At 45.7% G+C, this 14986-nt stretch overlaps 1 protein-coding gene across 1 annotated transcript in view; it reads right to left on the reverse strand.

Annotated features, from left to right (window-relative positions):
* Positions 1–14986, reverse strand: part of TATDN1 (TatD DNase domain containing 1) — a 39604-nt gene that overhangs the window by 2430 nt on the left and 22188 nt on the right. The window contains exons 8-11 of the mRNA XM_040354939.1: positions 12987–13027; positions 10351–10427; positions 2029–2099; positions 1496–1622 (exon numbers count right to left, since the gene is read on the reverse strand). Of these exons, the coding sequence (XP_040210873.1) occupies positions 1496–1622; positions 2029–2099; positions 10351–10427; positions 12987–13027 (316 nt within the window). The remainder of the gene's footprint in view (positions 1–1495; positions 1623–2028; positions 2100–10350; positions 10428–12986; positions 13028–14986) is intronic.

Below are 14986 nucleotides of genomic sequence, written 5' to 3' on the forward strand. Positions count from 1 at the left end.
CGTTTTTAATGTGTATCCTCACAGGGTGATACTGTGGATAAAGCGGTAGCAGTGTGCCAACGTCCCGACAGGGATGGACTGGCCATCGGGATTACCGGGAGATTCCCGGTGGGCCGATGGCTCAGTGGGCCGGTCGGAGGTCCCCAGCGATCTACCTGTCAATCGCCGACAGCTGGCGCCTGACAGGTAAATCGAGATTAGCCAGCATGCAGAGCAGCGCAGGAAGCATGTGTTCTCAAGTCACGCTGAGGCTGCTCCCCGCCCCCCGGCGGCCCCACCTCTCTTCTCATCCATCCACATTTTCCTGTGACATCATCTGGGATGGACGAGAAGAGAGGAGGGGCCGTCGGGGAGCAGCCTCAGCGTGACTTGAGAACAAACGCTTTCTGCGCTACTCTGCAATGCTGGCTGGTAAACAATGTGCCCTGATGTGCTCTGTGCCCCTATGTGCCCTGATGTGCTATATGCCCTGTGGTGCTATGTGCCCTGATGTGCCCCATGCCCCAATGTGGTGTGCCCTGTACCCTGATGTGCTGAGCTCTGTACCGTACCCCGATGTGCACTGTACCCTGATGTCTTGTGCCCTGGGCCGGTCTGGATGAAGTCCAGGGCCACATTTTTGTCCCAGTCCAGCCCTGCGTCCCGATAATGTGTATATTTTTAGCTATGAACTAAGGGAATTTGGAGTTTTAGAGGCACACGAGTAGGTATTGTAAAACACTAAGGCCCCGTACACACGGTCGGACAAAACCGATGAGAATGGTCCGACGGACCGTTTTCATTGGTTCACCGCTGAAGTGGCCTGATGGTCTGATGATGTGTACACACCATCGTTCCAAAAACCGATCGGGTCAGAACGCGGTGACGTCAAACACACGACGTGCTAAATAAAACGAAATGCAATGCTTCCAAGCATGCGTCGACTTGATTCTGAGCATGCGCGGGTTTTGAACCGATGCTTTTCTGTACTAACCATCGGTTTGGTCCGATGGGGAAGCGGTCCATCGGTTCAATTTTGAAGCATGTTTTAAAATTTTGGACCGAAGGAAAACTGACCGATGGCCTATACACACGGTCGGTTTGGTCCGATGAAACTGAACTTCGGATCATTCTCATCGGTTTGGTCTGACCGTGTGTACGGGGCCTATGGGTTTTTATTGTTTATTGTAGCGGCAATCTGAGTGCACATGTTTTAGTAAATCTCCCCCAATGTGAACAGTTCCTAGGGCTTCAATCACACCAGAGAGAAGTATACATGATAAACACGTGTCATTTAAAATGAATGGGCTGCCAACCCGCAAAAAATAAGTCCTGCACGAGTGCAAGGGAGAAAGCGTACATATGTGTGTTGTAATGCACTGCATCTACTGTGTGCTACAGTAATGTGCTTTTATAATAAAAATCACGATGTTCTGGTGTGATTGAACGCTACCTAAAGATATTTGGTGTATCTGCAGTTTACACTGACAATGATCTGTGCACCTCAATCACTTACACAATGTGGCAAGGCTCATTCCTGTCCTTCAAGCAATGACCGGCCTCCCATTTCTTCTTAGTTGGGAAAGTGGTTTTCACGTACTTGGACCCAGCGTGTGTATTCTTTACTCCACACCAGGGGGCGTCTGTTCATAACACAGAAAATGGCAGTTACATCAGTTTTATAGCATAGTTTTTAAGGTGACCAGATTTTAAAATTTGAAATCAAGGGAATATATATATATTTTTTTACTAGTAATGGGGGCAATCAGCAAATCTCTGCCCGTCGCTGCTACCTGCCACACAGCCTCTCAAGACTTACTCTCCGGGCCCCGGCTACTTCTGGGTGGAGAGCAGAGGAAGATCACTCCACCAGGGAAGGCAAGGAGATAAGCAGGCAGGCGGCTGGCCGGGACTTGAGCCAAGGCAGAAGAACATGCGAGCTGAATGGGCATGCACCCGAAACTGAAGAAATATTCCCTCCGCTCCGACCAGCACATGATCATCAGAAAGAAGCACAGATAATAGAAAAAAAATACATATAACGCTCACCTGTCTCGATCATCAGTCTCTCGCTGGGGATGGTCTTCAGGACCTCCAGGTTTGCAGCCGTTTTCAATGAACTGGGAGATGAGAAATGGAAACCTGTAAATATTGTCACCCTCCTGTCCATACAGAATAAGAGCAGCTACCCACCAGTGTCTTCATTTTGCCCAATTTACAATACATGGCAAGAATTATATCTCCTGCATTGCTATGGCTATTTGAGTGATTTTTTTTTTATAGCATCAATATAAAAATGATGCATTGAGTTAAATGTAATGGGCCAGATTCAGGTAGGAGATACGACGGCGTATCTCTGAGTGTGAGGCGTCGTATCTTGGCGCCTGATTCAAAGAATCAGATACGCCAGAATTTGTCTAAGATACGACCAGCGTAAGTCTCCTACGCCGTCGTATCTTAACTGCATATTTACGCTGGCCGCTAGGGGCGTGTACGCTGATTTACGCCTAGAATATGTAAATCAGCTAGATACGCCTATTCACGAATGTACGCCCGGCCGTCGCAGTACAGATACGCCGTTTACGTTAGGCTTTTTCCGGCGTAAAGTTACCCCTGCTATATGAGGCGCAGCCAATGTTAAGTATGGACGTCGGGCCAGCATCGAATTTTCCGTCAATTACATCGTTTGCGTAAGTCGTTTGCAAATAGGGCTGTGCGTCATTTACGTTCACGTCCAAAGCATTGGCTTTTTGCAGGTTAATTTGGAGCATGCGCACTGGGATACTTTCACGGACGGTGCATGCGCCGTTTGTAAAAAGCGTCATTTACGTGGGTCACAATAAATTAACATAAAACACACCCACATGTTCCACATTTGAATTAGGCGGGCTTACGCCAGCCTATTTACGCTACGCCGCCGCAACTTTGCTTTGTGAATAATGCACGTGGTCAGTCATCTGTAATCAACAGTGATCTCAGCAACTGTTTCTCAGAACAGGAAGAGAATTTCCATATAATGTAAAGAAAAGCACATACAGTAAGGGAAAATAATTATTTGATCCCCTGCAGATTTTGTAAGTTTGCCCACTTACAAAGAAATGAAGGGTCTATAATTGATATCATAGGTATATTAAATGATAGAGACGGAATATCAACCAAAAATCCAGAAAAAACACATGATACAAATATTATAAATTGAGTTGCAGTTCAGTGAATAAAATAAGTATTTGATCCCCTACCAACCAACAATAATTCTGGCTCCCACAGATTGGCTACAGTGTGTACTCATGTGGTACACAGATTAGTCCTGTCAATTTAACCACTTAAGACCCGGACCACTATGCAGGTTAAGGACCTTGCCCCTTTTTGCGATTCCGCACTGCATCGCTTTAACTGACAATTGCGCGGTCATGTGACGTGGCTCCCAAACAAAATTGGCGTCCTTTTTTCCCACAAATAGAGCTTTCTTTTGGTGGTATTTGATCACCTCTGCGTTTTTTTTTTTTTTAGCTATAAACAAAAATAGAGCGACAATTTTGAAAAAAATCCAATGTTTTTAACTTTTTTCTAAAATAAATATCCCCCAAAAAATATATAAAACACATTTTTTTCCCCCTCAGTTTAGGCCGATACGTGTTGTTCTACTTATTTTTGGTAAAAAAAAAATCGCAATAAGCATTTATTGATTGGTTTGCGCAAAAGTTATAGTGTTTACAAAATAGGGGATAATTTTATGGCATTTTTATTAATAATTTATTTTTACTAGTAATGGTGGTGATCAGCAATTTTTTTCGTGACTGCGACATTATGGCGGACACGTCGGACACTTTTGACACATTTTTGGGACCATTGTCATTTTCACAGTGAAAAGTGCTAAAAAAATGCACTGATTACTGTGAAAATGACAATGGCAGTAAAGGGGTTAACCACTAGGGGGTGCTAAGGGGTTAAGTGTGCCTTAATAGAGTGATTCTTACTGTAGGGGGGCGTGGCTGTAGGTGTGACGTCACTGATCGTCTTTTCCTATAACAAGGAACAGACGATCAGTGACACTGCCAGACAGAAGAACGAGGAAGGTTTGTTTACACACACACCTCTCCCTGTTCTTCAGCTCCTGTGACCCTATCGCGGGAGTCACCAGTGGCGGTCACGGAGCTTGGGACCGGGTCGCGCGACCCACGGCTGGACTCTTAAAGGCAACGTACAGGTACGTGCCTGTGCCCAGTCGTGCCATTCTGCCGACGTATATGTGCAGGAGGCGGTCCTTAAGTGGTTAAAAAGGTTCTCCTAAGGACAACTCGTTAATTGTATAAAAGACACCTGTCTACCGAATCTCTTTCTTCCATTCAAACCTCACCATCATTGGCAAGACCAAAGAGCTGACAAAGGACATCAGGAACAAGATTATAGACCTGCACAAGGCTGGAATGGGCTACATAACCATCAGTAAGAAGCTTGGTGAGAAGGAGACAACTGTTGTAGCGATTATTCACAAATGGAGGAAATACAAAATAACCCTCAATTGCCTTCAGTCTGGATCTTCCATGCAAGATTTCGACTCATGGGGTAAGGATGTTCATGATCAAAGTGAGGGATCAGCCCAGAACTACACGGGAGGAGCTTGTGAATGATCTCAAGGCAGTTGGGACCACAGTCACCAAACAAACCATTGATAACACAATACGATGGAAATCCTGCAACCTTACAAAATCTGCAGGGGATCAAAAAAAAAATTTCCCCAATGTATACAAATGAGTTAACCACTTAAGGACCGCCTCCTGCACATATACGTCGGTAAGAATGGCACAAGCACGTACAGGTACGTCCTCTTTAAGTGCCCAGCCATGGGTCGCGGGCACGCGCCCACGACCGGGTCCAAAGCCGCGGGACCCGCTGACCCGATCGCCGCTGGAGTCCTGCAATCGGTCCCGAAGCTGAAGAACGAGAAGAGCTGTGTGTAAACACAGCTTCCCCGTTCTTCACTGTGGCGCTGTCATTGATCGTGTGTTCCCTGAGATAGGGAAACACAATTAATGACGTCACACGTCCAGCCCCGCCCCCCTACAGTTAGAAACACATATGAGGTCACACTTAACCCCTTCAGCACCCCCTAGTGGTTAACTCCCAAACTGCAATTGTAATTTTCACAGTAAACAATGCATTTATATAGCATTTTTTGCTGTGAAAATTACAATTGTCCCAAAAATGTGTCAAAATTGTCTGATGTGTCCGCCATAATGTCGCAGTTCTGGCGGAAGTTCTGCTGAGGACACAGCCGACAACGGCTGTGAAATGAATAGGGAGTGACGTCAACCATAGACTTACGATGGGACTTCCGTTGTCGGCTGTGTCCTCTGCACCCGTCTATACAGCGAAGCCGCAGCTGACAGCTCAGCATGGGATGGGGTCATATCAGCTTCAAAAAAGGTATTTATACAGTTTTCCTCTTTACAGGGCTAGATAGGTTAGTGTTAAATCGTGGCTGTCTGTAGATGAAGAAATGTTTGTGTTAACCACTTAACCCCCGGACCATATTGCTGGTCAAAGACCAGAGCACTTTTTGCGATTCGGCACTGCGTCGCTTTAACTGTCAATTGCGTGGTCGTGCAATGTGGCTCCCAAACAAAATTGGCGTCATTTTTTTCCCCACAAATAGAGCTTTCTTTTGGTGGTATTTGATCACCTCTGCGGTTTTTATTTTTTGAGCTATAAACAAAAATAGAGCGTCAATTTTGAAAAAAATGCAATATTTTTTACTTTTTGCTATAATCAAGATCTCCCCAAAAATATATATAAAACTATTTTTTTCCTCAGATTAGGCGATACGTATTCTATTCTACATATTGTTTTTCGCTAAAAAAAAAAATAATCGCAATTAGCGTTTTATTGATTGGTTCTTGCGCAAAAGTTTATAGCAGTTTACAAGCATAGGGGGTATTTTTATGGCATTTGTAATAATATATTATGGAGGGACACTTCGGACACTTTTGACACATTTTTGGGACCATTGGCATTTTTATAGAGATCAGAGTACTATAAACATAGCATTGGATTACTATAAAAATGCCACTGGCAGGGAAAGGGTTAACACTAGGGGCAGGGGAAGGGGTCAAGTATGTTCCCTAGGTGTGTTCTAACAGTAGGGGGGGTGACCTCACTAGGGGAAATTACCGATCTTCTGTTCATACATTGTATGAACTGAAGATCAGCATTTCTCTCCCTGACAGGACCGGGAGCTGTGTGTTTACACACACAGCTCCCGGTCCCCGCTCTGTAACGAGCGATCGCGTGTGCCCGGCGGCGATCGTGCCGGCCGGGCAGGGAGTCGGGGGGTGAGCGCGCCTCCGGGGGCGCGCAGCGCCCCTAGTGGCCCGCGTGAGAGCCGACGTAGAGCTACGGGCTCTCGCGCAGGGGAGCCAACCTGCCGCTGTAAAACGACGACAGCAGGTCGGCAAGTAGTTAAAAGTGAAAGTGTGCCTGGCTCTTAGGTATACAACCTGTAATACCAAGTTTCACCTACAGCTGGCAATGCATGCAACATCTGTTCCCTATCCTGATCCTTGTCTTATGCTAGAATTCTTCTCTTAAGCAGCTTTGTATTTTATTCTATACAGATACACTGTGTCCAGAAAGTATTCACAGCGCTTCACTTTTTCCCCCACACATTTTGTTATGTTACAGCCTTATTCCAAAATAGATAAAATTAATTATTTTCCTAAAAATTCTACAAACACTACCCCCATAATGACAACGTGAAAGAAGTTTGTTTGAAATCTTTGCATATTTATTAAAGCGGAGTTCCGGCCACAATTTCACTTTTTAAATATAAATACCCCTGTAATACACAAGCTTAATGTATTCTAGTAAAGTTGGCCTGTAAACTAAGGTCCGTTTTTGTTAGGTTGTTACAGCATTTAGACACTTTATAAAATAGAAATCGACTGGGCCATCTTAAGTGTGGGCATCATGAAACCAGACTGTATGACTTCCTGGATTTCAGCCTTGCACATGCTCAGTGCTGCACAAGCAGTGTATTAGGTTTCAGATCGGTTTCAGCACCTGTACTGTCCAAGTCACATGATTCTTCGAGACTGGGGAGTGCACAGACCTCCTGAAAGTTACACCCACTACATTCCCAGGAGTCTGTGCGGTGTAGGTTAGGAAGCTTAAGCACCTAGGTGCAGGAAGAGGAAGATTAGCTATTCTGCCTAACAACAACACTTTGAAGGCATCAAAAAAAAAAAAAAAAATTCTTAAAGGACTAATGACATTTTTTTAAAACTACTGATGTAATGTTATATTTATGGTGGAATTCCACTTTAAAAATAAAAACAGAAAACAAATCCCATGTACACAGTATTCACAGCCTTTGCTTAATACTTTGTTGAAGCCCCTTTGGCACGAATTACAGCCTCAAGTCTATTTGAGTATGATGCTACAAGCTTGGCACACCTATTTTGGGGCAGTTTCTCCATTCTTCTTTTGCAGGACCTCTCAATCTCCATCAGGTTGGATGGGGAGCGTCGGTGCACAGCCATTTTCAGATCTCTTCACAGATGTTCAATCGGGTTCAAGTCTGGGCTTTGGCTAAGGGCCATTCAAAGGACATTCACAGAGTTGCCCCGGAGCCACTCCTTTGTTATCTTGGCTGTGTGCTTAGTGTTGTTGTCTGTTGGAAGATGAACCTTCGCCCCAGTCTGCGGTCCAGAGCGCTCTGGAGCAAGTTTTCATCAAGGATGTCTCTGTACATTGCTGCATTCATCTTTCCCTTGATCCTGACTAGTCTCCAGTCCCTGCCACTGAATAAACATCCCCACAGCATGATGCTGCCACCACCATGCTTCACTGTAGGGATGGTATTCAGGCCAAAAGAGTTCAATCTTTGTTCCTTCAGACCAGAGAATTTTGTTTCTCATGGTCTGAGAGTCCTTCAGGTGCCCTTTGGCAAACACCAGGTGGGCTGTCATGTGCCTTTTACTGAGGAGCGGCTTCCGTCTGGCCAATCTACCATACAAGCCTGATTGTTGGAGTGCTGCAGAGATGTTGTTCTTCTAGAAGGTTTTCCTCTCTCCACAGAGAAATGCTAAAGCTCTGTCAGAGTGACCGTCAGGTTCTTGATCACCTCTCTGACTAAGGCCCTTCTCCCCCATTTGCTCAGTTCGGCCAGGCGGCCCACTCTAGGAGGAGTCCTGGTGGTCCAAACGACTTCCTTTTATGGAAGATAAATAGAAGCAAAAAGGTATGACAACCGCACTCCTATAAATGTAAAAAACAATAAAAGCCTTTAATCCAGTAAAAAAACACTGCACAAACAGAAAACGGCAAACGGTGGGATGATATAGCTGACGCGTTTCACATTGTTATACAATGCTAGTCATAGCTAAGACTAGCATTGTATAACAATGTGAAACGCGTCAGCTATATCATCCCACCGTTTGCTGTTTCTGTGTTTGTGCAGTGTTTTTTTACTGGATTAAAGGCTTTTATTGTTTTTTACATTTATCGGAGTACGGCTGTCCATACCTTTTTGCTTCTATTTATGCTTTGTGCATTGCCTGCACCCACTGGATTTTTCTGAGTCCATATTTACCACCGAGGTGCACTCATTGGAGCGGCGGTCTCTTTCCCTACATTTATGGAAGATGCCGGCCACTGTGCTCATTTTAATCGTCAATGCAGCATATTTTTTTTCTGTACCCTTCCCCAGATCTATGCCTCGATACAATCCTCAGATGTTTTACAGACATTTCCTTGGACTTCATGGCTTGGTTGTGCTCTGACATGCACTGTTAACTGTGGGACCTTATATAGACAGGTGTGTGCCTTTACAAATCATGTCCAATCATCTGAATTTACCACAGTAGACTCCAATCAAGTCGTAGAAACATCTTAAGGATGATCAGTGGAAACAGGAGGCACCTGAGCTTAATTTTGAGTGTCATGGCAAAGGCTTTGATTTTTTTTTACTTTTTGATTTTTAACCACTTGCCACCCGCCAATGACATATTGACGTCGGCAAAGTGGTTGTAGAATCCTGACTGGACGTCATATGACGTCCTCAGGATTCTGAGCCGCTGCGCGCCCCCGGGAGCACGCATCGCGGCGATCGTTGTTGCAGGGTGTCAGTCTGACACCCCGCAACACCGATCTCGTGTCCAATCACGGCTGATCACAATGTAAACAGGAAGAGCCGTTGATGGCTCTTCCTCACTCGCGTCTGACAGACGCGAGTAGAGAAGAGCCTATCGGCGGCTCTCCTGACAGGGGGGGGGGTTCGCGCTGATTGTTTATCAGCGCAGCCCCCCCCTCGGATCGCCACACTGGACCACCAGGGAAGGGCAAAAAAAAAAAAAAAAAGGGGCAAAAAAAAGTCTGAAAAAAAAAAAGATGCCAATCAGTGCCCACAAATGGGCACTGACTGGCAACATAAGTAAATCAGTGCCGCCCCACAGTGTCCATCAGTGCCGCCCCACAGTGTCCATCAGTGCCGCCCCACAGTGTCCATCAGTGCCGCCCCACAGTGTCCATCAGTGCCGCCCCACAGTGTCCATCAGTGCCGCCCCACAGTGTCCATCAGTGCCGCCCCACAGTGTCCATCTGTGCCGCCCCACAGTGTCCATCTGTGCCGCCCCACAGTGTCCATCTGTGCCACCCCACAGTGCCCATCTGTGCCACCCCACAGTGCCCATCTGTGCCACCCATAAGTGCCGCCCATGAGTGCCGCCCATGAGTGCCCATCAGTGCCGCCCATGAGTGCCCATCAGTGCCACCTATGAGTGCCCATCAGTGCCGCATACCAGCGCCGCCAATCAGTGCCACCTCATCTGTGCCCGTCAGTACTACCTCATCGATGTCCATCAGTGCCATCTCATCTGTGCCGCCATATCAGTGCCCGTAATTGAAAGAGAAAACTTACTTATTTACAAAAAAAAAAAAAAACGTAATTTTTTTAAAAAAAAATCAGTCTTTTTTTAGTTGTTGCGCAAAAAAAAAAATTGCAGAGGTGATCAAATACCACCAAAAGAAGGCTCTATTTGTGGGGAAAAAAGGACGCCAATGTTGTTTGGGTACAGTGTAGCACGACCGCGCAATTGCCATTCAAAGTGCGACAGTGTTGAAAGCTGAAAATTGGCTTGGGCGGGAAGGTGCGTAAGTGCCCTGTATGGAAGTGGTTAAAACATTTGCAACGATTTCAAACAAACTTCTTTCACGTTGTCATTATGGGGTATTGTTTGTAGAATTTTGAGAAAAATAATGAAAGTAATCTATTTTGGAATAAGGCTGTAACATAACAAAATGTGGAAAAACTGAAGCGATGCGAAGACTTTCCAGATGCAATATATAAAAAAAGAGAACAACTTCACTTCTTACCAGCCATTAATGCCAATGTAGAGATTCAGATCCATGATAGCTTCTGCATCTTCTTTGGTTCCATCAAATGAATGGACCTAAATATACCAGAATTTATCAGAGGCTTAGATTTATTTGATACAGGTATTTATATAGCATTGACAATTTAGGCAGTACTTTACATATTATACATTCACATCAGTCCCTGCCCTCAAAAAGCTTATGACCTAGGTCCCTATCTGATATACATACAGTGCCTTGAAAAGGTATTCATACCCCATGATTTTATTGGGATTTTATAAGATAGACCAACGCAAAGTGGCACATAATTGTGAAGAAGGAAAATGATAAATGGTTTTCAATTCTTTTTACAAATAAATATCTGAAAAGTGTGGCTTGTATTTGTATTCAGCCCCCTTTACTCTGATACCCCTAACTAAAATCCAATTGCCTTCAGAAGTCACCTAATTAGTAAATGCAGGCCAAGGAACAAGGAGAAGTTTAACCGCTTGCCGACCAGCCGCCGCAGTTATACGGCGGCAGGTCGGCTCTGCTGGGCAAGATCAGCCCCTGATGAAGTCACGTGACGAGACGATACGCGTCGGGATTGGAGCACTGGACATTGCACTTTCTGACGATCGGCAGACGGGCCCGTAGCTCGTGGATGTATGTCACTGTTTTAGCTGCAAAATGAGAATTTTTTATATATTGTTTTTACCAATAAACTTGTTCCTACGGGATTAGGCGATGTGTCTCCCTTCTCTTCTCCATTTCCATTGCCACTCTCTGAGCCATTCTTTGCCGCAAGTGTGAACCCAGGAGATTAGGAGAGAAGACAAGCAGGACATTTGCGAGCTCGGCGCTCGTGGAGATAGGTTCATCGTTCTTTCACTTTGAGTGAGTGCATTTGGTGCCTTATCCTGTTAGAGCCATCAGTAAGTTTACAGAGTTACGCTATATGTTCCCTTGTTGTTCCTCCACATGTGCATACCTGCTATTGGGTCCTTCAAGGGAACTCCCAGATAGATCGTGTCATCTGACGCAAGTGTGGATTATCGTGTTATCAGAGGTATAGCCGTGAGGTGAGCTGCTAGGAGCCACAAGAGGTGTGTTTTGCATCTTTCAACACTTGGCTTTGGGATCACCACTTTAAGTGGAGGTTCACCCGGAAATGTTAATTTTTAACATTAGATTGATGCTCATTTTGTGAAGGGGAATCGGGTGTTTTTTTAAAAACGAAGCAGTACTTATCGTTTTAGAGAGCGATCTTCTCCGCCGCTTCCGGGTATGGGCTGCGGGACTGGGCGTTCCTATTTGATTGACAGGCTTCCGACGGTCGCATCTATCGCGTCACGATTTTCCGAAAGTAGCCGAACGTCGGTGCGCAGGCGCCGTATAGAGCCGCACCGACGTTCGGCTTCTTTCGGCTACTCGTGACGCGATGGATGCGACTGTCCGATTACATTATTTCCCTTCTTCTTTCTTCACGTTCCCCGCCCCTTTGCTACACAGCGCAGACACCATCACTTTTTTCATTTATTATATGGCAAGGAGTGCTAGAGGGTCTATTGATCCTAGTTGCTGGGGATCTAATGTCGATGGTGGGGATCTATTGTTTCTGGGTAGGTCTATTGTTGCTGGGAGGACTCTACTGTTGAGGGAGAGGTCTATTGTTGCTGGCTGCTGGAGAGTCTTTTGATGCTGGCTGCTGGAGAGTATATTGATGCTGGCTGCTGGAGAGTCTATTGATGCTGGCTGCTGGAGAGTCTATTGATGCTGGCTGCTGGAGAGTCTATTGATGCTGGCTGCTGGAGAGTCTATTGATGCTGGCTGCTGGAGAGTCTATTGATGCTGGCTGCTGGAGAGTCTATTGATGCTGGCTGCTGGAGAGTCTATTGATGCTGGCTGCTGGAGAGTCTATTGATGCTGGCTGCTGGAGAGTCTATTGATGCTGGCTGCTGGAGAGTCTATTGATGCTGGCTGCTGGAGAGTCTATTGATGCTGGCTGCTGGAGAGTCTATTGATGCTGGCTGCTGGAGAGTATATTGATGCTGGCTGCTGGAGAGTCTTTTGATGCTGGCTGCTGGAGAGTCTATTGATGCTGGCTGCTGGAGAGTCTATTGATGCTGGCTGCTGGAGAGTCTATTGATGCTGGCTGCTGGAGAGTCTATTGATGCTGGCTGCTGGAGAGTCTATTGATGCTGGCTGCTGTAGAGTCTATTGATGCTGGCTGCTGGAGAGTCTATTGATGCTGGCTGCTGGAGAGTCTATTGATGCTGGCTGCTGGGAGATCTATTGTTGATGGGTTGATATGTTGTTGCTGTGGAAGGTCTATTATTGTGCAGGGGATCTGTTGTTGCTGGAGTGTGTATTGTGTGGGGGATTTTTTGTTGAGGGGTGGGTCTATTGTTACTGGTGGGGCATGCTTTTTCTGGGGTCTATCAAATATACACAAATTATTTAGTAGCACAAAATGATACTTGGTTCTGTATTCTTTAAAATAGGCTGTACTGGGAGGTGGGTAGGAACGGGAACCAATAGATGGTGCTCAGAGATGAGTAGGGGGGTAGACATGAAGGGTGTGTCAGAAAAAGGGGGGGGGGTCATACACCTATTCTTTGAGAAGAAAAAGCCCTGCTAATAGATCTTATACTTACCACTCCCCCAACACATCGATCCCGATTTCTTCCCATAATATCTGTAAATAAAGAAAATGAGAATCCAAAAAAGTGCCTCATTCTCTACCAATTGAGCTAACCAGGCAGACAGAAAAGAAAAAAGTACAGAATGTGATCTGTTAAATATTTCATCTATTAGAAAAAGACATCGAGGTGTCATCTCTGGACCCTGCACCTGTTCTCGATAGCAAACTGTACATTGGGTGTGTATTGTAGGCTCCAGAAACCAACTCCCAAGGCTACTGGACTGGGAAAGGAAACCTGTGCTTGGAGTCTTATATGTGCTTCCACGGATAACCTCTTCTCACCTGCCTGTCTAAGGCAGGGATCCTAAAACTATGGCCCTCCAGCTGTTGCAGAACTAAACATCCCATGAGGCAGGGCTCGACAAAATCCGGGCATCTGGTCGCAATTGGGACAAGAAATTGTGACCTGGCGCTCGCGCCCATCGGTATTTGAAGCTGCCGCTTTGCGGCCTTCACAGAAGGAAGCTTAGGCCTGCAGAAGGCCGCAAAGCCGCGGCCTCAATTACCGGCCGGCGCGGCGGGGGCGCACGGAGACACAGGATCGTGTGTCTCCGTGCGCCCCCACCTCCCCCGCTGAGTGATCTTGTGGTGGCCGTTGGCATTACAAGTAAAACAGCAGTTCTAATGTGCCATCTCCTTCCCTCTAATTAGAACCCCCAAACATTATATATATTTTTTATTCTAACACCCTAGAGAATAAAATGGCGGTCGTTGCAATACTTTCTGTCACACCGTATTTGTGCAGCGGTCTTACAAGCGCACTTTTTTGGGGAAAAAATACACTCTTTTTAATAAAAAAATAAGAAAACAGTAAAGTTAGCCCAATTTTTTTTATATTGTGAAAGATAATGTTACGCCGAGTAAATTGATACCAAACATGTCACGCTTCAAATTGCGTCCGCTCGTGGAATGGCAACAAACTTTTACCCTTTAAAATCTCGATAGGCGAAGTTTAAAAAATCTACAGGTTGCATGTTTTGAGTTACAGAGGAGGTCTAGGGCTAGAATTATTGCTCTATCGCTACCAATCGCGGCGATACCTTACATGTGTGGTTTGAATACCGTTTACATATGCGGGCGCTACTCACGTATGCGTTCGCTTCTGCATGCAAGCTCGGCGGGACGGGGCGCGTTTTCTGGCTCCTATCTTTTTTAGCTGGCTCCTAGATTCCAAGCAAATTTGTCAAACCCTGCCATGAGGCATTGTAAAACTCTGACATTCACAGACATGACTAGGCATGATGGGGATAGTAGTTCCTGAACAACTGGAGGGCCGTAGTTTGAAGACCCCTGGTCTAATGGCTTCAAGACTTTCACTGACCTGAATAAGGTATGTAGATCAGCAGTTCTGACTTTACTAACTGCAATCATGCTTTAGCTCAGTGATCCTAAACTAGTGAAGCCAGAGACAGCAAGTCTGTTTTCATGGGGGAATTCAGCAACGGCAACTTTTGAACTTTTCTTAATTCTTACACACACACCTGGCTGCTGTAGCTTGTAAATCAGGGGGCTGGCTAATTCATTTTCAAAGAGGGCCACATGAGAAACTGGGACTATTGTGGAGGGTCGAACTCCCACAAAACCCACAAAGATATGCTATATGTTTGAATGATGCTGCATGTCAGGGACAGTTAGAGCTACACAGACCCCCAAAAGAGTGCGTGTTTTTATAGAGTAGGCCAGTGGTGGCGAAACTTTGGCACCCCAGATGTTTTGCAACTACGTTTCCCATGATAATCCACAGCAATACAGAGTGCATGAGCATCATGGGAAATGTCATTTCAAAACATCTGGAGCGCCAAGGTTCGCCATCACTGGAGCAGGATGTCCTTTCCTGGTGTTCTTCTTTAACCACTTTAATACCGGGCACTTTCACCCCCTTCCTTCACAGGCCAATTTTCAGCTTTCAGCGCTCTCGCACTTTCAATGACAATTGCGCGGTCATGCGACACT

Source organism: Rana temporaria, chromosome 5, assembly GCF_905171775.1.
Source record: "Rana temporaria chromosome 5, aRanTem1.1, whole genome shotgun sequence".
NCBI classification, from domain to species: Eukaryota; Metazoa; Chordata; class Amphibia; order Anura; family Ranidae; genus Rana; species Rana temporaria.